Source organism: Drosophila miranda, chromosome 2 (genome assembly GCF_003369915.1).
Source record: "Drosophila miranda strain MSH22 chromosome 2, D.miranda_PacBio2.1, whole genome shotgun sequence".
In the NCBI taxonomy this organism is placed as follows: Eukaryota; Metazoa; Arthropoda; class Insecta; order Diptera; family Drosophilidae; genus Drosophila; species Drosophila miranda.
Window position 1 is genome coordinate 30734883 of NC_046675.1, and position 20976 is coordinate 30755858.

The 20976-nt window shown below is 45.2% G+C and overlaps 1 protein-coding gene across 3 annotated transcripts in view; it reads left to right on the plus strand.

Moving 5' to 3' along the window:
- Positions 1-20222, plus strand: part of LOC108156572 — a 220604-nt gene extending 200382 nt beyond the window's left edge. For all 3 annotated transcript variants that reach the window (XM_033388648.1, XM_017288106.2, XM_033388649.1), the window contains 5 exons: positions 8203-8365; positions 13943-14164; positions 16037-16336; positions 17069-17247; positions 17553-20222. In XM_033388648.1, coding sequence (XP_033244539.1) covers positions 8203-8365; positions 13943-14164; positions 16037-16336; positions 17069-17247; positions 17553-18509 — 1821 coding nt within the window. In that variant the 3' untranslated portion in view covers positions 18510-20222. The remainder of the gene's footprint in view (positions 1-8202; positions 8366-13942; positions 14165-16036; positions 16337-17068; positions 17248-17552) is intronic.
- Positions 20223-20976: the final 754 nt, after the last annotated feature.

Here is a 20976-nt window from a genome sequence, read left to right on the forward strand (position 1 = left end):
AGTGCGACTAAGGCGACGCAAACGGCATCAGGAGCCCACAAGAGCGAGGCAACATTCCGAACTGAGGAGAAGAGCGCGCGCGGAAGGCCCAGGCAAGGACACCAAGCTGACGCCACTCGACAAGAGGAAACCAAGATGCAGTGCGGCAAGGCGGAAGACACCAACCCTACACAGAAGTGGAGTGAGGTGAGAGGCAGGCGTGCGAAACGCAAGCAGACAGGCCGACCAGACGCAGTGCTGGTCAAATGCACCGAGGAGGCATCATACGCCGACATCCTCAAACTGGTGAAGGCAGCACCAACACTCCAGAGCCTCAAAAACAAGGTTCAGGGCATCAGGAAGACAGCCTCGGGCGAGCTGCTTCTAAGGATGCAACAATCCTCAGACCCCGCCACCCAGGAGCTGCAGATGGCCATCCAGGCAGCGCTTGGGGACAAGGCAGCCGTGAAGGCCATGCAGGAGACAGTCGCGGTTGAGGTACTCAACATAGACGAGCTCACGACAGGCGACGAGGTATGTGAGGCCATAGCTGCAGCGATCGACGGCGACTTAACACAAGGAGCAGTGCCGTACATGCGGAAAGCATATGGCGCAACGCAGGTAGCTACGCTGAACCTTCAGCCCGCACTCGCAAAGAAGCTCCTGGAGCTCGGAAAAGTTCGAATCGGCTGGGTTGTCTGTCGCGTGCGGCAACGGATTGCGCCAACCCGCTGCTTCAAGTGCATGGCCTATGGACACACTGCAGCCAGGTGCAGATCCAAGCGGCCTGTGGCAAGCAATGCATGCTACAAATGTGGTGGGGAGGGGCACAAGCACAACCAGTGCAACAACCCGCCAATGTGCATACTATGCGCTGGCAAGCCAGGAGACGTCCGCTCAGCAGCCCACTCGGCCCTCAGTCGCAGCTGCCCTGAGTATAAGAAGGCACTAGCAAAACTGGTTGATGGTTAAGCTCCTGCAGCTCAACCTAAACCACTGCCGAGCTGCTCAGGATCTGTTGGCGCAAACAGTCCTGGAGCAGAAGATCGACATAGCGCTACTCAGCGAGCCGTACGGCAAAAAACACGAAGGAGTCTGGCAGCAAAGCTCAGACGGAGGAGCAGCAATCTGGAGCTGTGGCCCACAACCAGGCCAGCTTACCCACAGAGCATCCAGAGTGGGATATGTGAGAGCTAAGCACAGCGGCACTTTTGTCTACAGCTGCTACATAGCACCGAGGTTCACGCAGCAGGAGTATGAGGCGATCATCAGCAACATCGCTAACGACGCACGAGGCAAATCGCCGGTCCTGATAGCGGGCGACTTTAACGCCTGGGCCACGACTTGGGGCAGCGCCAAGAACACACCCCGTGGGACATCGCTCCTGGACGAGTTCGCAAGCCTGAACGTCTGTCTCCTCAACACAGGAACCACACCAACGTTCAGCAAAGCAGGGCGGGAGTCTATTATAGACCTCACCTTTGCAAGCCCAGAGCTCGCACGCCACGCGAAGTGGCAAGTGCTGAGTGCTTACACCCATAGTGACCACTTAGCCGTAATGACGGAAACCTTTGCACCCAGGAACACAACAAGGATACAGCGGGCGCTCCAGGCCGGGTACAAGGAGGAAAGCCTGAGCAGAGCCGCGCTCCTCTCGGCAGCAGAAAACCTAAGCGCCGCCGGGGATGCTGAAGCATCCGCGCTTGCCGTTTACAGGACCGTCAAAGCGGCCTGTGATGCAGCCATGAAAAAAAGAAAGATCGGAGGAAGCAGGCACCGGCCAGTACCGTGGTGGAATGAGCACATTGCCAAGGCCAGGAGGGAGTGCTGCGCAGCTCGGCGTGCCTACCAGCGAGCAAGAGGCTCCGCCCAATTTGGCAGAAATGGCGCGGCATTCAAGGCCAAAAGAAAAGAGCTGAAGGAGGCCATCAGAAGCAGCAAACTCAAATGCTTCAAGGAGCTCTGCGATGCAGCCGATGCGGAACCTTTTGGTGGAGCATACAAACTAGTCATGGGGAGATTAAACAGACAGCCTATGCCCAAGGATCCGGTGCATATGAGAAAGATAGTCGGCACCCTATTCCCTGGACAACCACCCTTACAAGAGGAAGCTAGGCTAGAAGGAGCTAGCCTGAGGGACACCACCACCATCATCACTGCCAGAGAAGTACTGGAGGCCACGGGTAAGCTGAAGATCGGGAAAGCGGCAGGTCCAGATGGAGTCCCTAATGCAGCACTAAAATGCATAATTAGAGCCCATCCGGAAGCATTCGCCACAATGTACACCCAGTGCCTAGCGGAGCGGACAGTCCCACGAGCATGGAAACGGCAAAGGCTGGTTCTGATACCCAAGCCAGGCAAAGAGCTCAACGACCCATCGTCATACCGGCCGCTGTGTATGCTGGATACCATGGGCAAGATTTTCGAGAGGATGGTATGTAACCGACTGGAGGCGGAACTGGCTGAGCGTCGCGGACTTTCCGACCTCCAATTCGGGTTCCGCAAGCAGAGGAGCACCACTGACGCCATCGAGATGGTGACAAACCTTGCCAGGGAAGCCATGGCAGGAACGCGATGGGCTGGAGGCGACAAAAAGTACTGCCTAGTATGTACACTAGACGTACGAAACGCCTTCAACTCTGCCAGCTGGAAGAGCATCCTAGAGGCCCTGACCAGGAGGGGTATATCTGAGCAAATCACACGGACTCTGCGAAGCTATTTCACGGACCGCGTCCTGATCTACGACACGGAAGAAGGAGCAGAACATCACCAAATCACCGGAGGCGTCCCACAGGGCTCGGTCCTAGGGCCGATACTGTGGAACGTGATGTATGACGATATCCTGCGGCTTACATTACCGGAAGGGTGCACCCTGGTGGGCTTCGCCGACGACATAGCACTGGTGACAGTGTCGAAACACGTAAGAGACGTAGAGGAGAAAACCAACGTAGCAGTCGGGATGATAGTGGCCTGGCTCGCAGCCAACGGGCTAGCATTGGCGGAGAAGAAGACGGAGGCTGTGCTAATGAGCAGCAGAAAAAAGGTCGAGCAGGCATGCGTGAGAGTCGGTAGCACGATCATCAGGACCAAGCCTGCGCTAAAGTACCTAGGGGTAATGATGGACCAGAGGCTAAACTTCAAGGCCCACCTGGAATACGCCAGCGCAAAAGCGACTGCAGCTACGGCGGCCATAAGCAGGATGATGGCCAATACAGGGGGACCACGGCAGCGTAGCAGGCAGCTCATCGCTGGGGTGGTCACCTCCATAATCTTATATGGATCAGCAGTGTGGGCACCAGCAATGATGGTTTCCACATACAGCAGAGACTGCAGAAGCGCATACCGACGCTGTGCCCTGAGGGTTACATGCTGCTTCCGGACGGTGTCTGAAGACGCCGCACTTATTGTGGCAGGCATGGTCCCACTGGATCTCCTGGCAGCTGAGCGGCAGAGCGGAGTGGAGGTAGCCAGCGAGCGGCGAGAGCGCACTATAGCCCAGTGGCAACGGCGCTGGGACCAAGCGGCAAAAGGGAGGTGGACCAGACGTCTCCTTCCCCAGCTTAGCCCATGGCTGCGAAGAAGGCACGGCCAAATGGACCATTATTTGGGCCAACTGCTGACGGGGCATGGCTGCTTCAAGCAGTACCTGCATCGCTTTAGGCATGCTGACGACCCGTATTGCAGCTGCTGCGGGCCTGGAGTCGACGAGGATGCAGAGCACGTCTTCTTTGTATGCCCCCGCTTCTCGCAAGAACGAACGAGGCTAGGGGAGACGCTTGCAGAAGTGAGTGTGGACACCCTCACCGACCAGATGCTAGCCGATGAGCAATCTTGGAACGCGGTCGCCTACATGGCAGCAAGCGTGATCAAGGAGCTGCGCAGGCTGGAGCGAAGCCGGACAAACTAAGCCAGAAGGATGACCCCACAGCCCGCACCGCGAAGTAATGCCTAGCGGCAGTCCCGCGGGAGCGGACCTACCCCCCCCCCCCCACCCCCTTCCCAGCCATAATTGTTATTTTATAAATATAAATTGTTTTCCCAATAAAAAAAAAAAAAAAAAAAAAAAAAAAAAAAAAAAAACACTAGTGCACATCACATCACATAAATCATTTAGCTCAATTGAATATGAAAAATCCCTTCCGTTCTGTTGTCATATATGCTGTTTCCGGTTTCCGCAACCGCAGCTCAGTCGGTTCTGTGTTTTTTTTTTGCTCCACATTTCGTTGCCCAATTTTTTGTGCCTTGTGTGTGTATGTGTGTGATTTGCTCCAAGACAGGCTGTGCAATCGACAGAGCCAACTTGTCATTAATTTTCGGGCATTTCTCTTTTTCCCTTTTTCCACTGGTAGATGAAAAGGGGCTGCATCTCCATCAAATTTTCACATTTTAAACGTATGTATTCTACTACCTTTAATTTATTGAAAATTAAAAGGTTTTTTAATATTTGTATAAGAGGAGAAACTGAATTTTTTGGTTAATCCCGATGGCACTTTCTTGGGGCATACTTTCTGGGGAGATTTCTGTGGTATTTCGAAATGATGGCATACTTTTAGGCGTGTGGCCATGGTTTTCCTTGATCGGTCCACAAATAAACGAGAAATCGAACTATGATTATGACTGGGCTTAGATATCCTTGATCTCTGATAAGAACTCCATCAGGGGTGGTCCTCCGACCTTCTTCAGGCTGAAAAAAATCAATTTCCCATCCGTCCCATGGAAGTATGCCACCAGTTCTTATTTACTTTGGACTTACTTTCCCATGGCATAACTCTGCCATTTCTCATCCTATCTGGGCATACCGGGCCTCTTCGTGATGGGAAAAGCATCCCCAATCCTTTAGAGACAGAACAATAAGGATATATCGCTTCCAGTGCTGTAGCTGCACTCTTTCTCTTCCGATCTGGCCATGCCAGGCCTTCTCTTGATTAGGAGAACATCTGTAATCATTTAGTATATACTTCCACTCTTTCTCATGCGATCTGGCCATGCCACTCCTCCTTGTGGTAGGAAGAACATCCCTAACCCTTTAAGGTCTGACCAATAGGGATATATCGTTTCTAACGCTATAGCTCCACTCTGTCTCGCCTAATCTAGGGCTTCCACGCCTTCTCGTAATCGGTAGAATGTCACTAATCGCCATAACACTGCCATTTCCCGACCTATCTGGACGTGCAACCACATCAAAAAGCCCCCTGATGTCTTTGTGCCGAGCAAGCCGTCCCACGTCTTCAGTATATTCCAAAAACATTGAAATGCTGCCCGACAGGCTGTCATGTCAAGCAATTTCCGCTGCTGACATATAAATTTCTCAAATATTTCCCCCGAAAAAAAACAAGCACGCACATATTTCAGTCCTGCTCTCTCTCTCTTTTGGCAAAAGAAACTTATTAAAATGTCACTTAAATGTTTGAATTTTTAATTAAAATGCATAAATAATAGTATTTTGCACAGAGAATGCAATGTCTTGTCAGAGGAGCTGTCCCCTTGCTTTAGATACTTGGGCACCCACCCACACAAGCACACAGGCACGCATGCACGTCCATACATGTATGTGTGTGTGTGTGTGTGTGTGTGTGTATATTCCCATATTTTATGGATTTTGTTTGTGTTGCTGCTGCCGCTGCTGCAACGTCTGACAACTGCAACAATATTTACCCTTTTCTGGCTGCTGCTGCAACATTAAAACAATATAAACAAAATAAAATAATCATAATAAATAGATGGGCATAAATTTTGCAGGCACTGTGCCGTGTCTTTCTCCTTCGGGCAAAAATTATCACAAGGATTGTCGGCTGTACGATGATGACAGTTGCAACAGAGAGAGCCCTAGAAAGCAGGCTATGCCCCAAAAAGTATGCAATGGTCTTTCCCCACATTGATTATTACTTAAAATTCTATGCATTTCCCTCTGCATGTGGCCCTGGCAGCTCTATTATTATATTGCCATATCCTCTCTGTCCCTCTCTCTCTCTTCCTCTCTGGTGTCTCTTTCCCTCGTTGTTTGTTGGTGTTGATGCACAGTGTTGGCAGCTGCCATGTTGGCGCCTTTGTGCCAACACACAGACACCTAGCACCTAGCACCTAGCAAATATATGCTATGTACGAGTATATTTTAATTTTCATAAATTTGTCATAAATTTGCATAAATATACTTTTGCCCCCCAAAGGCTGTGGGCGGGGGGCCTTCAACACGTATACGTCCATGTATGTTGCTATTTTATGTGGCTTTTAATTACCACAAAGAGATATATTTTCCTTTCTCTCTGAAAAGATCAATCAATCAGTCTTTCAACTTTTAAGATTTCCCTTTTTTCCGTGCCATTTGATAGGTCCCGGAAAAACTTTCTAACATTTCCCTAAAGCCCAAAAAAAAACCCCAGCAAAAAGTTCACAAACTTCTACCCGCTTTATCTGTATCTGTTGTTGCCCTAATTAAAATGACAGCCGCGCACACGAGAGATACATGCGAGTGGGCCAAGGGCCAAGGGGCAAAAAAAAGGGCCGCCATGGAACGCGTACCGACTGACAAATAAGCTGCAATTTACGTTGACATTTTGCTGTGCACCGAAAGTGATTTCAATTTTTAATGAGTTCCTGTCGCTTGAAGTTGATTAAGTGCGTTGATTCTTTGCCAACCAGAAACAAACCGTTAAACCCAACGACAAAGGACACAAAGAGATACGTAGATACAAAGATACATACGTGGCAAACCAAATCAAATGTTTGCGGAAGTGTACAACGATTATAGAGAGACTCTGCCAAGAGTATCTAAAGCTTGGTGTATCTTCTAGATATTTTTTTCCTGTGGGTGCTGTGTGTGTGCACTTGACCGTTTGTGGGTAGGATTTCATTAGCACAACATTTGACAAAATGCAAACAAATAAACGAGTAGGACAAACAATAGAGCTACAGACCGCAGGCAGGCAGCCACTTAGCACAGGGCTACTAGACAGGATACACAGGGATATAGAGACAAAAGGACAGGCGAGCCCAGCCCAGACCAAGCTGGCATTAAAGCCATGTTAACATTGTTTCCCTTTTCGCCCACTCGTATCGCATGGGATATGCCCGATGGGGGCGCTGGGCGGTCCACACATACACACACAAAATGCCTCATTTGTTTTTACTGTCCGTAAAAGCATTCCGTCTTCCGTTTTCCGTCTTCCATCTTGGACCACATCGCCCTGTCTATTGACATGTCATGAAATTATATTAATGAAAAACCTATTGACAGCTGCGATCAATCAGAGTGGGCCAGAGCAGCACTCTGGACACCCCAAAGTAGAATGGCATTGATTTCATGAATTAAGCTCATTCCAGAGAGATAGATTCAAAGAGCTTGAGAGCAGTGGGTGTCTACCAGTCGTCTAGCAATCGAGTATGGGCTAAAAAGGGAATATTCCGCTCATCCGAAAGTGATGATTGGCGTTATGGACAAAGAATGTCACCATTCCGCTTATTCGAAAGTGCTGATTGGCGTTATGGACAAAGAATGTCATCATTCCGCTCATTCGAAAGTGCTGATTGGCGTTATGGACAAGGAATGTCACCATTCCGCTCGTTCGAAAGTGCTGGTTGATGTTATGGAAAAAGAATGTCAACATTCCGCTCATTCGAAAGTGCTGATTGGTGTTTTAGACAAAGAATGTCACCATTCCGCTCATTCAAAAGTGCCGATTGGCCTCATGGACAAAGAATGTGACCACTCCGCTCATCCGAAAGTGATGATTGGTGTTATGGACAAAGAATTTCACCATTATCATGAGCTCAAATTCAAACATGAGTCATTTCCTAAGTGTTGGGCGTCGGGGACCTTTAGTGAGGCACCACTGATCCATTGAACGACTTGTTCCTCGTCACAGATCCATATTCAAACCTGTTAATGAGGTCCATTTGCAGATTCAACTCATGCTTTCAAATTATATCTTTCGGATAGCGGCTATATACCGGTTAAAACTATTAAATGTATGTGGAAACCTTTTATCTCTCCAAATTCGTAAATAGATTAATGTTCCCTCTTCAACAAAACCTATTCCACAAGCTCTATGATGCCACTCGTCCTTTGAAATATATTCTAATAAATATATACCCATAAAAATGTACATAAAACATCCAAAATCCCGTCGAAAAACTGTTTGACAGATTGATGAACTGAATCAACGTCAACCCCAAACAATAAACCGCCTTTTCAAACTCTTTTTTTTTTTGTGGCCTTTGTTGCAGGAAATGGACTTTGGCACCATCATGTGCTGGGCGGACAACAATGTGGGTCAGCAGAAGGAGCCCTGTGTGTTCCATTTGATAGCCGCTGGCAAACCGGAAGCGCCCACCAACTGTACGGTGGTCAATCAGACGTCCGACTCTTTGGAGGTATACTGCATCGAAGGTGAGTTATTCAACAGATATACAGATATACAGATATACAGAGGGGCACTCGTACATCAAATTTCCAGGCAATTTGTTGCCCCTTTTTGGGTCGGTTGGGGGGGGTTTTGTTTTCTTGCGTTCCAATAATTGCTGATGAGCCAATCAATGGCCGAAAAAGGCAAAAGGCAATGGTCAAAAGAAGCAGCAGATGTAGAAGGAAGGAAAAAGGAAAGAAGCAGAATGTTGTGTGTGTGTGTATTTTGTTTCCTGCAACGCTTTTCAGACTCATTTAAAATACATGAGCAACTTAAGTGCACTTTGGCAGCACATCCAAGAGAATGCACAGGAGTCTGTGTGTGTCTGTGTGTGGATAGAGCAAGTATCCTTACAGACACAGACACACAGACACACAGACACAAATAATAATAATAAAAATGCAATGAAAGCATAAAACTAGAAAGGAAACGAACTACCAGCAGCAGAAGCAGCAAATAATGTTGCTAAAATTTTCAGTACAGTTTTCCAGTTGGAAATTTTTCGAGTCAGTAATAAATAAAATAAAAGCGCACCAAGCGATGAACTGCTGCTGCAAGTAAGACCTGAAGAGTGGCACGAGGCACGAGGCACGAGGCAGTAGAAAGTTAAGCGCAAATTTGTACATACAAAATGTTTTTGGCTTGTTATGCAAGTTGCTGCCAAAGAAGCCAAAGAAGCCAAAGCCAAGGATAACTCTCGAGTCGGAGGCAAAAGCGAGCGATGTGAAACTTTAAATACAAATTCAATTCGCATATTTTATGCGCAGCGGAAAGACAGAAAAAAAAAATGCCAGCAGGACAAATTGCAGTAGAGCGGCAAGCAGAGGGGAAAGCAGTTCAACGTTCACTGAGAAATGTCCTCGCAGAAACTCTGGGCATCAGCTTATGATGCATTTATGCAGCCCTTGAGTGCCACGGCGCCGGGGCAAAAGCAAATCAAAGTGCAGCATAACGAGGCGGCTGCCGCACTGCCAAAGTGCAACAAAAAGCGCATAATAACTGCATACTTAATGGCGCGCTCTTGCCACCCCCCTTGCAACAAAGCCATTTTCCCTCCACAGTTTTCTCCAGTGTAGTGGCCTTAAGCCGCTTTCCTGCCAATTGCTGTTGGCCAATTGTTGTGCTAAATGTTGTCTCAAGTGGGGGATTGCTCTTGGATTACCCCACGGATTGCTGCCGCGGTACACGACTGCGTCTACGTAATTTGTAGCAGCGCTGCAGAGAATAAAGTTGGCCTTGGCGGTGCCTTAATTGTGATTAAATATGGTTTAAGAGCTGCGCTAGAATTTAAGTGGAAAAAAGGGAGTGTAGAATTTTATCGGAAGTGCCCGGAGTAGAGGCGACCTCTTTGCCAGGGAACACAACTCGTATATCAATCGGATTACTAATTCAAATACTATGGAGCACGGAATTCCTCCTACAAATTGATCACTCTCCCCTTGAAGGCGAGACAGTATGAAACCAAGAGAATATTACATTTATTGATGGAATTTCTACAACAAGCCCAAAAGAAAGAGTTGAGAAAGTGTTCATTAAAGTAACCTCTTGAACAGCGAGTGGTCCACGATGTTTAGGGAACTAAAGTCGACATTGGAGACATCACGTTGGATCACAAACAAATATTTTCAGGGGCTATCCTCATCATCTCGCACCAGGGAAACCACAGCCACATTGTGCACGACTGAAACTATTCCAAAAACTCCTGGATTCCTTTCTGGATCCCTCTAAAATTCCACAAAAACCTTTTAGTTTTTTTTTTTTTGGTAATTTTCTCCTTTTGCCAGTGATCATTTCTGATCATCCAGTGCGTATACTTAATATCATTACGTATGCACTCTGGCTGCCGCCCCATCGCCCCCTCTCTTTCTCTCTCTCTCCCTGCCATTGTTCGCCTCACACCCGCGGGCTGCTAATTTAGTGGCTGCACATTATTATCATAGTCATCAGCATCATTAAAACTTTAACGCAAGTTGTTTAAGCACAACACGAGAGCAGCACCAGCAGCACCAGGAGCAGCAGGACGGGCAGAGGACGAAGGCGAGCGCTCAATGCGATACTTTTTATATTGCACTTTACATTAAGGCAAACGACTGCTGATGGGCCACACCCCCCAGCGCCAGCCAGCCAACCCCAGCCCTAGAAGGAGAGCCCTTGCTCCCCCCCGCCCCACCCAAGCCAGAGGTTCTTTTGGTCGTTTGTTGTACGCTTCTTTAGAGGGTATTGTGGGTGAAAAAAGGAAAGGGAAGGGAATAAACGTTTCATCCATCAAAATCCTGCCTCTGTACCAGAGATTACTGAGGTACCCTTTGAGATAGAAAAGACGACTTCCAGGGTATCCAATGATTCGACTATTGGCAGAGCTCTTTCGTTTTTCTTTTTGTTTTTATAATAACACAACTTTAGCCGTGCGGTCGGTTCACGTTTCGACTTTAATAAGCCAGCACGCAACTCTTGGCCAACTCAACTCGACATGGCCGCGTCGCCTCGACTCAAACTCAAGCCAGAGACCGCCAGGAAACCCCCAGGAACCCCCAGGAACCGCCCAGGCACCGCCCAGGAACCGCCAGAACCAACTCTGGACTCGAATTGAATTCAATGTGCGGGCGGGCGGGCGGTCCCCCGCCAGAAAGCTTGAAGACAACTTCTGCTGCCTCTGTTTTTTCTCTCTCTCTCTTGTTGGTTTGGGGGCAAAACAACAACTAACCAAACTCATCAAGCGTCGGTTTAATATAATAAAATTTCAGTTTATAACATTTTGCTTGGCCCTAAGACTCCCAACTCCCCCACTGCCTCTTGCCGCTGCCCCTTGCTGCTGCCCCTTGCTGCTGCCCCTTGCTGCTGCCCCTTGCTGCTGCCCCTTTCTGCTGCTGCCCCTTTCTGCTGCTGCTGCTTTATTATTTTTACTCCAATGTTGCTGCTGCTGTAGCCATTGTTGCTGCCGCCGCTGGTAGCAGACGAGTAAATAAAATTAACCCATTACAATGAAGTTTTTTTTTTTTTTTTTTTGTTTTTGTTGTTGAGGAAAATTTCATTAGCTAAACGTTTTAAAGTGCGCACAAAATGGCCGCCAACAACAGGGAAACACAGTGAGAGAGCGAAAGAGAGGGAGGGAGAGGGGGGAAGTCCTAAAAAAAGGGATAAAGGGCAAAGAGAATGGACAGCGAACAATGGAGGGCCGCCTTTGAAGCAAAGGCCAAGCAGCCGCATTCTTTTCACTCTATTTCCTCGCCCCGTTTTCTTTGTGGAAAAGCGGCTAAATTCATAGCCAAACATATAAAACATTTTCCCCACAACAATTTTCCACCCCCCCTCCTTTGGGCACTGCCTCAAGTAGTTCCCAGAGTCGGAGCCAGGCCGCCTTTATTACAAAATATTTTAACATTTTTCGCAAGTGTTTTAAGTCGGCTTTTGTGTCTACAATGAAGTGCCATTTGAGCAGGCCGAAAAAGCTAAGCAAAAGGCAGGATATTAGCCTGCTTTTTGGGCACAAGGATCTCCATTCACTCGCCATCCCCCCGTCCCCGTCCCCCCCTCCAGCAGGCCTCGAGACGGAAACGGGTTGTTCGGTGAGGGCCAGAGATCTTTTGTGGCGTTATTAAATGGCATTTAAAATGTAACTTTAGATTACTTTAAATACACAAACACACACACACAGGGAGAGAGAGAGAGAGAGTTTTTTTTTTGGGTCTGGGAGGTCAAGGGTTAAAGGCACTTCAATTACGAGTGGAGTACTCCATGGACTCCATGGGCAAAGGGTCGTGCCTAAACACTTGATGACGCTGATGGTAGTTTTTTTTCGGGTGGAGGGGGGTTTTGGGGGAAGATGGAAATGTGAGAGGAGCAGGCTTTGCAATTAAGTGGGGAATATGAGGCAGCCGAAGGCAGAGATCTCTAGTTGAAGGTTGTCAAGGGAAGCTATAAATGGGGATAAGATTTGTTGAATGAACTGTTTCTCAGTGGGGCTTTCATTGGTACTTAAATAAAATTAGTTTACTAAAATTAAAGGTACCTCTGATATGTTTTTGGATAAAGAACTAAAGCCTAAAAACAACCCTTACCTACAAAAAATGTACAAGAAATTTACAAAAACAAATCTACAAAAAATTAACAAAATATGTGCAAAAAATATACAAAAAATGTACAAAAACAAATGTACAAAAAATATACCAAAAATTTTAAAAATAAATCTACAAAATATGTACAAAAATTTTCCAAAAATGTACCAAAAATTTACAAAAACAGATCTACAAAAAATGTACAAAAAAAAAACTTTTAAGTGTACCAAAAAATTTACAAAAACAAATCTTCCAAATTTGTACAAAATTTTAATAAAAAATTTAAAAAAATTTACAAAAAATAAACAAAAAGTTTACATAAAAAATAAAAAAAAATTACAAAAAATATACCAAAACAAATCTACCAAAAATGTACAGAAAATGTACATAAAAGGTTAAAAAAATGTACAAAAAATGTACCAAAAATGTACAAAAACAAATCTACCAAAAATGTACAAAAAATTAATAAAAAATGTACAAAAAAATTTACAAAAAAAAATTCAAAAACATACAACAAAAGTACAAAAAATCCACAAAAAATTTTTAAAAAATTTACCGAAAATGTACAGAACAAATCTACAAAAAATTTAAAAAAATCTACAAAAAATGGCAATGTTGAACAAACATTAAAAATGTTAGAAAACTTCAACTTTTGGTCGCTATTTCTTCTATGGACTCTATTAATACAAATCTAAACTCCCATAAAATACGAATCAAAACTCCTATGAAAGGTCGTAAAATTCTCTTTTAAATCCTACAATTTTTGGGTACATCCCCGATGGAGATTTTGAGTAAAAATTGTTTCTTATTATTGAAATTATTTAAAAAGTTTTCGGTTGTCCACGTATAAGGAAGAGATCTATTCATCCAGTCCGAAACCCTAGGATTTTTGTCTCGTGAAAAATACAAAAGTTTGCAATTTTGTTGCACATTTTGTCGTTATTAGGAAGGAACTATTTGAATATCATTGTGGGACCTTTAAATAGTTATCTTTTTGGACAAAATTATGTCTATAACTTCGTCTAAGGTTTATGGCCATCGTTAAGTACATATTCTATATAAAAAACTCACAACAAATCTAAGAAAAAGAACTTCAAAGTTCCAGCTTGACAGAACAGATTCAATCTCATCTCTCATTACACATTCATTTCACATTAAATATATTTCGCACATTTTTGAGGCTCCTCCAAAGCTTCGAAAACTTGTCTCAAATCGCGGGCTTAAAAGTTGTTTTGAACAATAACTTTTTGGCTGTAATGTAAATGCCATTTATATCCAAGAGAGTCATAAATAAATCTTTACCGTGGCGCAAATCCCAAAGCAAATCATCAACAGATTCAGAATCAGTCAGAGGCAACAGTCAATTCCATCAATCCGCACCCCCACAGTCCCCCCCCCAAATCCTCGGTTAATATGCAAAATAATCCCAAATTCGTGACAAGTTATGCAATCAGAGTCTCAATGTCTCTCTGTCTCTCTTTCTCTCTGTTTCTGTGTCTCTCGCAGGCTTCGATGGCGGCATGCGGCAGTGGTTCCTCATGGAAATCTACGATCAGCATAGCGGGCAGCTTCAGGCCAACATCAGTGCCAAGTTTGCGGCTCTGTCCGTCACGGGCTTGGATGCGGGCCGACTCTTCCGGATCTATGTCTATGCGGTGAATGGACGCGGACGCAGCGATGGGGTGGCCCTCGATGGCTATACCCTCAAGGCCGCTGAAAAGCAGACGGGTAAGTGCACACCCCCCCCCATGGCCACCTCTTGTCTATCCTATGAATTTTTAATGCATTCTGAAAGCGGGGCGCGTGCGTTTTGCTTTTTATGAATTTTTTATGCTAATACTTTGGGAGAGCCCCTCTCCCCCTCTCTCTCACACACAAATTGCATAACTTTGCAGAGGCTCTCCCTCTCTCGGTCTGTCGCGGTATCAGTTTCCTCTTCTAAAGATTGTTCTGGGGCTTTATGATTATTATGCCACCTCGCAATTTAATTACGGCTAAACTGCTCAATGAATTGTAAATTCTGCGACACAAAACTTTCCTCCAGCCTCCGTGCCTCCTCCCCTGCAGTTTTCAAAGCAAAAGAGTGGAAAATTTTATGCACGAAAAGTAGCGCAAAAAATCTGAAATGATTAGCATTAATGAATTGTTTTTTTTTTTTTGGGGCGACTTCTAAACGAAAGAAAGCAAATTGTAATGCTAATTAGGCAAAGAGGCAGGGAGGCAAGGAGGCAAGGAGGCAGGGAGGCTGGGTGGCAAGGAGGCAGGGAGGCGGGGAGGCAGACAAGAGTTTTATTTTCCTTTTCCCTTCCTTTTCGGGGGGGAGCTAAAAGGTTGTTGTGGGGACAGAGTCACATTTTGTGTAAACAACTTGAGCCGACATTTCAATTTTTCATAAAGTCACAGGCCAAGACGGAGAAGGAGGTGAAGAAGAAGGAGGCGCAATGGCCAACACAGACAGACAGAAAAGTGCAAAAAACAACAGACAGGACAAGACAAGCAGCAGAGAGGGAGGGCAGAAAGAGCAAAATGGAGTTGGAAATGGAAAAAAAGGAATGAAATTTGTCTTTGGTTAAAGTCAATGTTTAAATGCCCTGACCAAAAGGGATAAATGCTGCAAGTATTGGTTTTTTTTGAGGAATAATACACGGGATTTGATTGAAGACAGGCCCCTGCAGGGGGGGGAAGAGAGAGGGGATGAATCGATTGAGATTGTGGGGCAAAAAAATTAATAGCCATTCAATGGGATGCAAAATTATAGGGGAAATATCAAAAGTAGTAGAATAAGTAGTAGAAGAGGTAAGGGCAGAGAAGAGGGAGAAATGCAGAAAGAATGGGGCGAAAAAACAGAAGAAAAGCGACAGAGAATGGGAGAGAGAGAGCATTTGCTTCATAAGGAGAGATGGATATACAGAAGAAAGAATGGTAGAACAAGAGTGAGATCGGAAGCTAAAGAAAAGAGAGACAGAACAGGGACAGAGCATGGGAGAAATTTAAAAGGAGAACACACAGGAAAGATATAGATAGATAGATAGACAGAATAGAAGAGAGAGATCGAGTGAAAGTTTAAAAAAAAAGCAGTGAAATAATACCGAAAAACGCGTCCGCTTAGGTGCTTCCTATAAGAAGCGCATGGAAAGGCGCTGTTAATATACAGACGAAATGTTAACGCTATGTTAAGTGTAGCCGCCAATGTGAGGTGTAATGTTATGTTAGTTCTGCTGTTAATCTTTTATTCTCCCATGCAAAGTGGCATTGTTAATGCTATGTTAAGTGTAGCTGCTACTGTTTATTCTTCAGTTCTGTTAGTTCTCCCATGTAAAGGGGGATCGTTAAGGTTATGTTAGTTGTAGCCGCTAAAAGTGAGTGTAATGTTATGTTAGTTCCTCTGTTAATCTGTTATTCTGCACTGCAAAGTGGCATCGCTAACGCTATGTTAAGCGAAGTGTTATGTTCGTTCTTCTGTTAATCTGCTATCCTCCCTTGTAAAGTGGCCTTGTTAATGCTCTGTTCGTTGTTCCAGCTAATGTTAAGTGTAATATTAGGTTTATTCCTCCTCCCAAACCCAAGACTTGCTTAAATTTCTTTTTCCTCTCGTTACAGTCGCCCTCACCTCGTACAAGGGCAGTGCCCAGAGTCCGGACAACTTTGAGCTAACGCCGATCCTCTCGATTGGCATCTTTGTGGGCATACTGGTGGCCATCGTTTGCATTGGCATTGGCACAATTGCCGCACTGAAGCTGCGCTCGCACAAGCACCAACAGCAGCAGAAATTTGTACATCCCAATGCGAAATTCTCACGTCCCGGCAATTTACAAATTAAGGATAAAATCTCATTGCCATTGAGTCACTCCGAGGAGATGTACGACGAGAAGAATCCCGATGTTGTGCCCTACAATGAGGGTAAGTTCCTTCAAGATGAATGTGTCGTCTGGGGCGACTGAGAGGACTTCTGTTTGCAATTTATGGAGCCCTGGACATGGGGCCTGAGGCCAGCAGCAGTCTGCTGTGGCCATCCCTTTATGCAAATGCATTTGACAGGCAAAAAGCAAACAGGAACACAGCTCCTGAAGGGGCCTGTCCTGCCTGGCTGCCTGCATTTTTGTGCAGTGTTGAAATATTTAAATGACAGCTAATTGCTGTGCCAACGTGTGCCATCGGTTAGCTGCTTGTGTTTGCTCATGTGTCTGCAGTCGAGTGTTGCCTTAAAGCGGGATGATGTGGATGATGGGAGGATGCTTAAAGGACAGCCAGCACAAAATTTCACTCAGTGCACGTAACGTTCCTTTCGGGTTCCTTGATTAATGGCAATCAAGAAATCAAGCGGCAGTCAAGCTCAACTCCAGAAGCAGCACAACAATTTAATCAATTTTCCAAACGTAAAGCAATTTCATGGCCAACAAAAAATTGCACAACCACCCCATGGGGGGGGAGGGAACCTAAAGGAAGATGGAAAACGAAAACTTGCGCTACCGAAAATCAGCAAAAGATTTGAGGGGCAACGGCCAAAAACCCGGACGGCCGACCAAAACTTTTCCCTTGCTACTTAACAACGGGGGATGGAAGGGTGGGGGGAGAGAGAGGGGGTGGGGCCTCAAACTTTTTGAACTAACCAACCGTTCGGTCTCCTTCCAGTGGATGGTGAATATAAACAAAAATCAGCAACACAAACGCCATCGGGACATCTTTCGACAACCAGCGAGGTGGAAATCAGCTGCAAGCCAGGCTCAACATCCGGTGGCACCGGCAACATCGTCGGTGGCGCCTCCACGGCCAACAACTCCAACGACAGTGGCACCTATCAGAGCAGCAAGGTAAGCCAGTCAGCCAGCTATGGAGGCACGGTGGGGGGCTGTCCAAAACTGTCATCATGAAAAGTTTTTCGGCCACGAAAAGTTTTAATTACAGTCGAACTACTCTATGACGAACTCGGGTAAAAGTCGCTAAAGGAAAACATTGCCATGACAAATGCTTTGATTTTCTTACCGAATAAAAGTCTTGATTATTGCTTAACTAAATGATTACCTCCAGAGATTCCAGGGGGGGGCGGCTGGTGGGGGATATTCTTCAAAAGTTTCCACTGTACTTTTTATTAAATTGATGAAAAATATCTTTGCAGGACGATGAGCTGCACTATGCCGAGCTATCGCTGAATCAGGTGCCCGCCACTAGCTCCAAGAAGGGCCAGCCATGTGCCACACAGGGGCAGGGGCAGGGGCAACAGCAGGGGCAACAGCAGGGTCAGGGGCAGGGGCAGGCCCCGGGCCAGGGGCAGGGACAGGGCGTGATGGGCGGCACCCTGCCGCATGGCTCTAGCATGCGCAAGCTGTTGCCCAGCATCCCGGCCACGGCCACGCTGCAGAGGCACAAACCGAATGCGGGCGGCATGCAGCATCCACATCAGCACGCTCCGGCGCCCACATACGATTACGATTACTTTGAGGAGCCGACGATATACGCCCAGATCGACGCATACAAGACACGGGGCGGCGCCACGGCAGCCGGAAGTGACAGACAGATGCAGATGCCCCTGCAGATGCAGATGCAGGTGGACACTGGCGGCGGCGGCGGCGGCGCCGGACCTGGCCCGGGCGGAGTCGTCTTTCCGCCGTGCATCTCATCGCCGGGCTCGCACGGCACTCCATCGACCGTGTCGCCGGGCACGGTGCAAATGTACACGCTGCCCTCCCATCCCGGTGGCTATCACACTCTGCCACATAATCACCATCAGCAGCAGGGGCAGGGACCCCAGAACTCCGCTTCGATGATGCAAATGATGCAGCAGCAGCAGCAGCAGCAACAGTTGCAGCATCATCATCCTGCTGGCAACATGCCCATGCCGCCATCCTACCAGCAGCACCAGCAGCAGCAGCAACAGCAGCAGCAGCAGCAGATGGTCCACGGCCAGATGCTCGTCTCGAGCAACAGCAGCGGATTGGCCTCCACAACGGCGGCGGTGGCCAGTCCCAGCAGCTCCCTTTCGGGCCTCTCCGGTGTGGGGGGCAAGTCCTATTCGCGCGAGATAGTCACTGTGCGCACACCGCTCATGTATTCGCAGCAGGAGAGCTGTGTTTAAGTGCCCCAAGCCCCTTAAGTCCTCCCTTTCTCCCTTCACCTCCCCCAAAAATGATAGTTATCTAAGTCTTGAGCTCTTTGTGGTTTGTGTCTAGACTTAAGCGTTGCCAAAACGAATTGAATTAAAGAATTGAATTGAATTGAACTAAAAAGGAATCAGGATTAGGAGCAGTCTCTCCCAAAAGCGACTCGAGGAGAGGCATAAATAAATCAAAATTGATTAACAAAAAGCGAGAAGAGGGCCAGCGCCTGGCATAATTTATGGCAATTCATTTTCGATTCCACAATAAATTGCGTAAAACACGAATTTGTGAAAATCCGGCGGAAAACAAAAGCTACGCCATCACTTTTTGGAGAGTGGGAATTTTTCCAGAATTTTTAAGCCTAAGAAAAGGCACTCCAAGAAGTCTCCAGGTATCGTTTGAGAATAATAGAGAAGCAGAAGAATGTTCCTTCCTTACAGTAAGTACTCGAAAATGAACAAACAGTTCATGGCATACACAGCATATATATTTTTCCACACCCAAAATATATGTATCTGATCTGAGAAATTTCCAGCAAATTTTGTAAATGTTTTTTGTAAATGTATAAAGTTGGTCAACAATTTCTAGCAATTAGGCTCAAAAGAAAAACGCATAAATCTAGTAAATATACTAACACATATACTAAATAATAGACTAACACACACACACACACACACAGACAGGAAGACAGAAAACCAGAGATATTAAGAGAGAGCAAAACTTCTTGGCAATTATATATTGAAGATAAATTACATTATTCGAATCTAATGGATACACACACACACACACACACACACAAATTAGCTGCAAATTAGCTTAGTGCATGAAATGAGAGAAATACCAAGTATTAAAACGTGTATATAACAACAACAACAAATCGTAAATCAAATTTATATATCTGTATATTTTACAAAAATCAAACAGCAAAATGAATGTGAAATTAGCAGCACACATTCCCAAACAAAAACAAAAACAAAAGCAACAACAAAAAAAGACTATAAATATTTCGTTGCAAGAATAAAATGAAAACTATTGTTGTTTGTAAATTGCATTTATATGTGTACTATATCAAAATGTACTATATTTTATTTGTTCTCCTTCGAATGTGTGTGTATAAATCAATGCACCTTGTAAATTATTGTTACATTTTAATGTTTAAAGGGACAAAAAATGTTAAACTGTAAAACGGAAAAGATCAAATGCAATTCTCTAAAAACTCTAGCAAAAAGAAAGAAAGAAAGAAAGAAAAACAAAAACCAAAATAAAAGTGATTTCTCTTGCATCAATTAGAAACGGAAAAACAAAAGAACTCACAATATTGTACCACATAAGGAATTCATCTAACATTTACGCGTACATTTCTGCATGTAAGTGTTTCCAGAAAACAAAACAAAAAAACCACTAAAAAAAATATATATAAACCTAACGATAAGTGTAGCTAATTCTAGCATCTAAAAAAAAAACAAAAACTAAAACATAAAGATAATTGTAAAATATATTAAAGATTTAGTTTAAAAGAAAACAAAAAAAAACAAAGCATATAATCGATAAATGAATTATGAATGTATGTTACGATTAAGCACTCGAAATGATACGGAAAATGAATCCAAACCCTAAATTCCCAAAATGAATCCAAAGAGAAATACAAGGAATACAATAAAAACCAAAAAAAAAAAAAAAAAAAACTGAATGAAGAACTCAACCAAATAAAATCCATACAAAAATTTCAATGAAAACTAAAGAATGGTCTTTTTCTTTTCATTAAAAAATTATAGAGAAAGGGATAGGATTTTCAGATAATTTCAGCTGTTCGATCGGGCCGTTACTCGCTCCTCTATTGTGTTTTTTTATTCCTAATCCTTGACTAAATAAAAGGAGGATTTTTCAGATATTTCATATACATTTCAGTGCACTTTGCCTGGTAAGTCGCTGCGCCCCATTAGCGACAAGGCTGTCCATTTACTGCTGTTGCAATTTTGCAACAATTTTAATGCACACACACACATACACACAGACATAGATACACAGATACATTGACAATGCAATGCCCCAAGGCCCTACCAAGAAGGCAAGTAGCCTTTTCAAATTGTGCACTCAAATGGACACACACAGAGCCCGAGGAGAAGAAGGAGCAGTAGGAGGACATGCGACGACAGGACGTATGGGTTATTTGTGTGTGTGTGTGTGTGTGTCCTTTTCCTTTTTTTCCCCCCATCCTGGTTTTCTTGCTTCATTTTTTTTTTTTTTTTTTTGGCAAGCAAACGTTTGCATGTGCAGCGAAGCGTAGATCTAAGAGAAATAAGAAGACAGGCAGCAAGACAGCCAGCAGCGACATTACATGGATTTGTGGCTTTGGCAATGGCAATGGTCTTGTTCAGTGCTGCCAGCTTTTCAACGGGAAAAAGAGCTGTTTTTAACTTGAAGAAAGCGAAAAAAAGCTGAAAA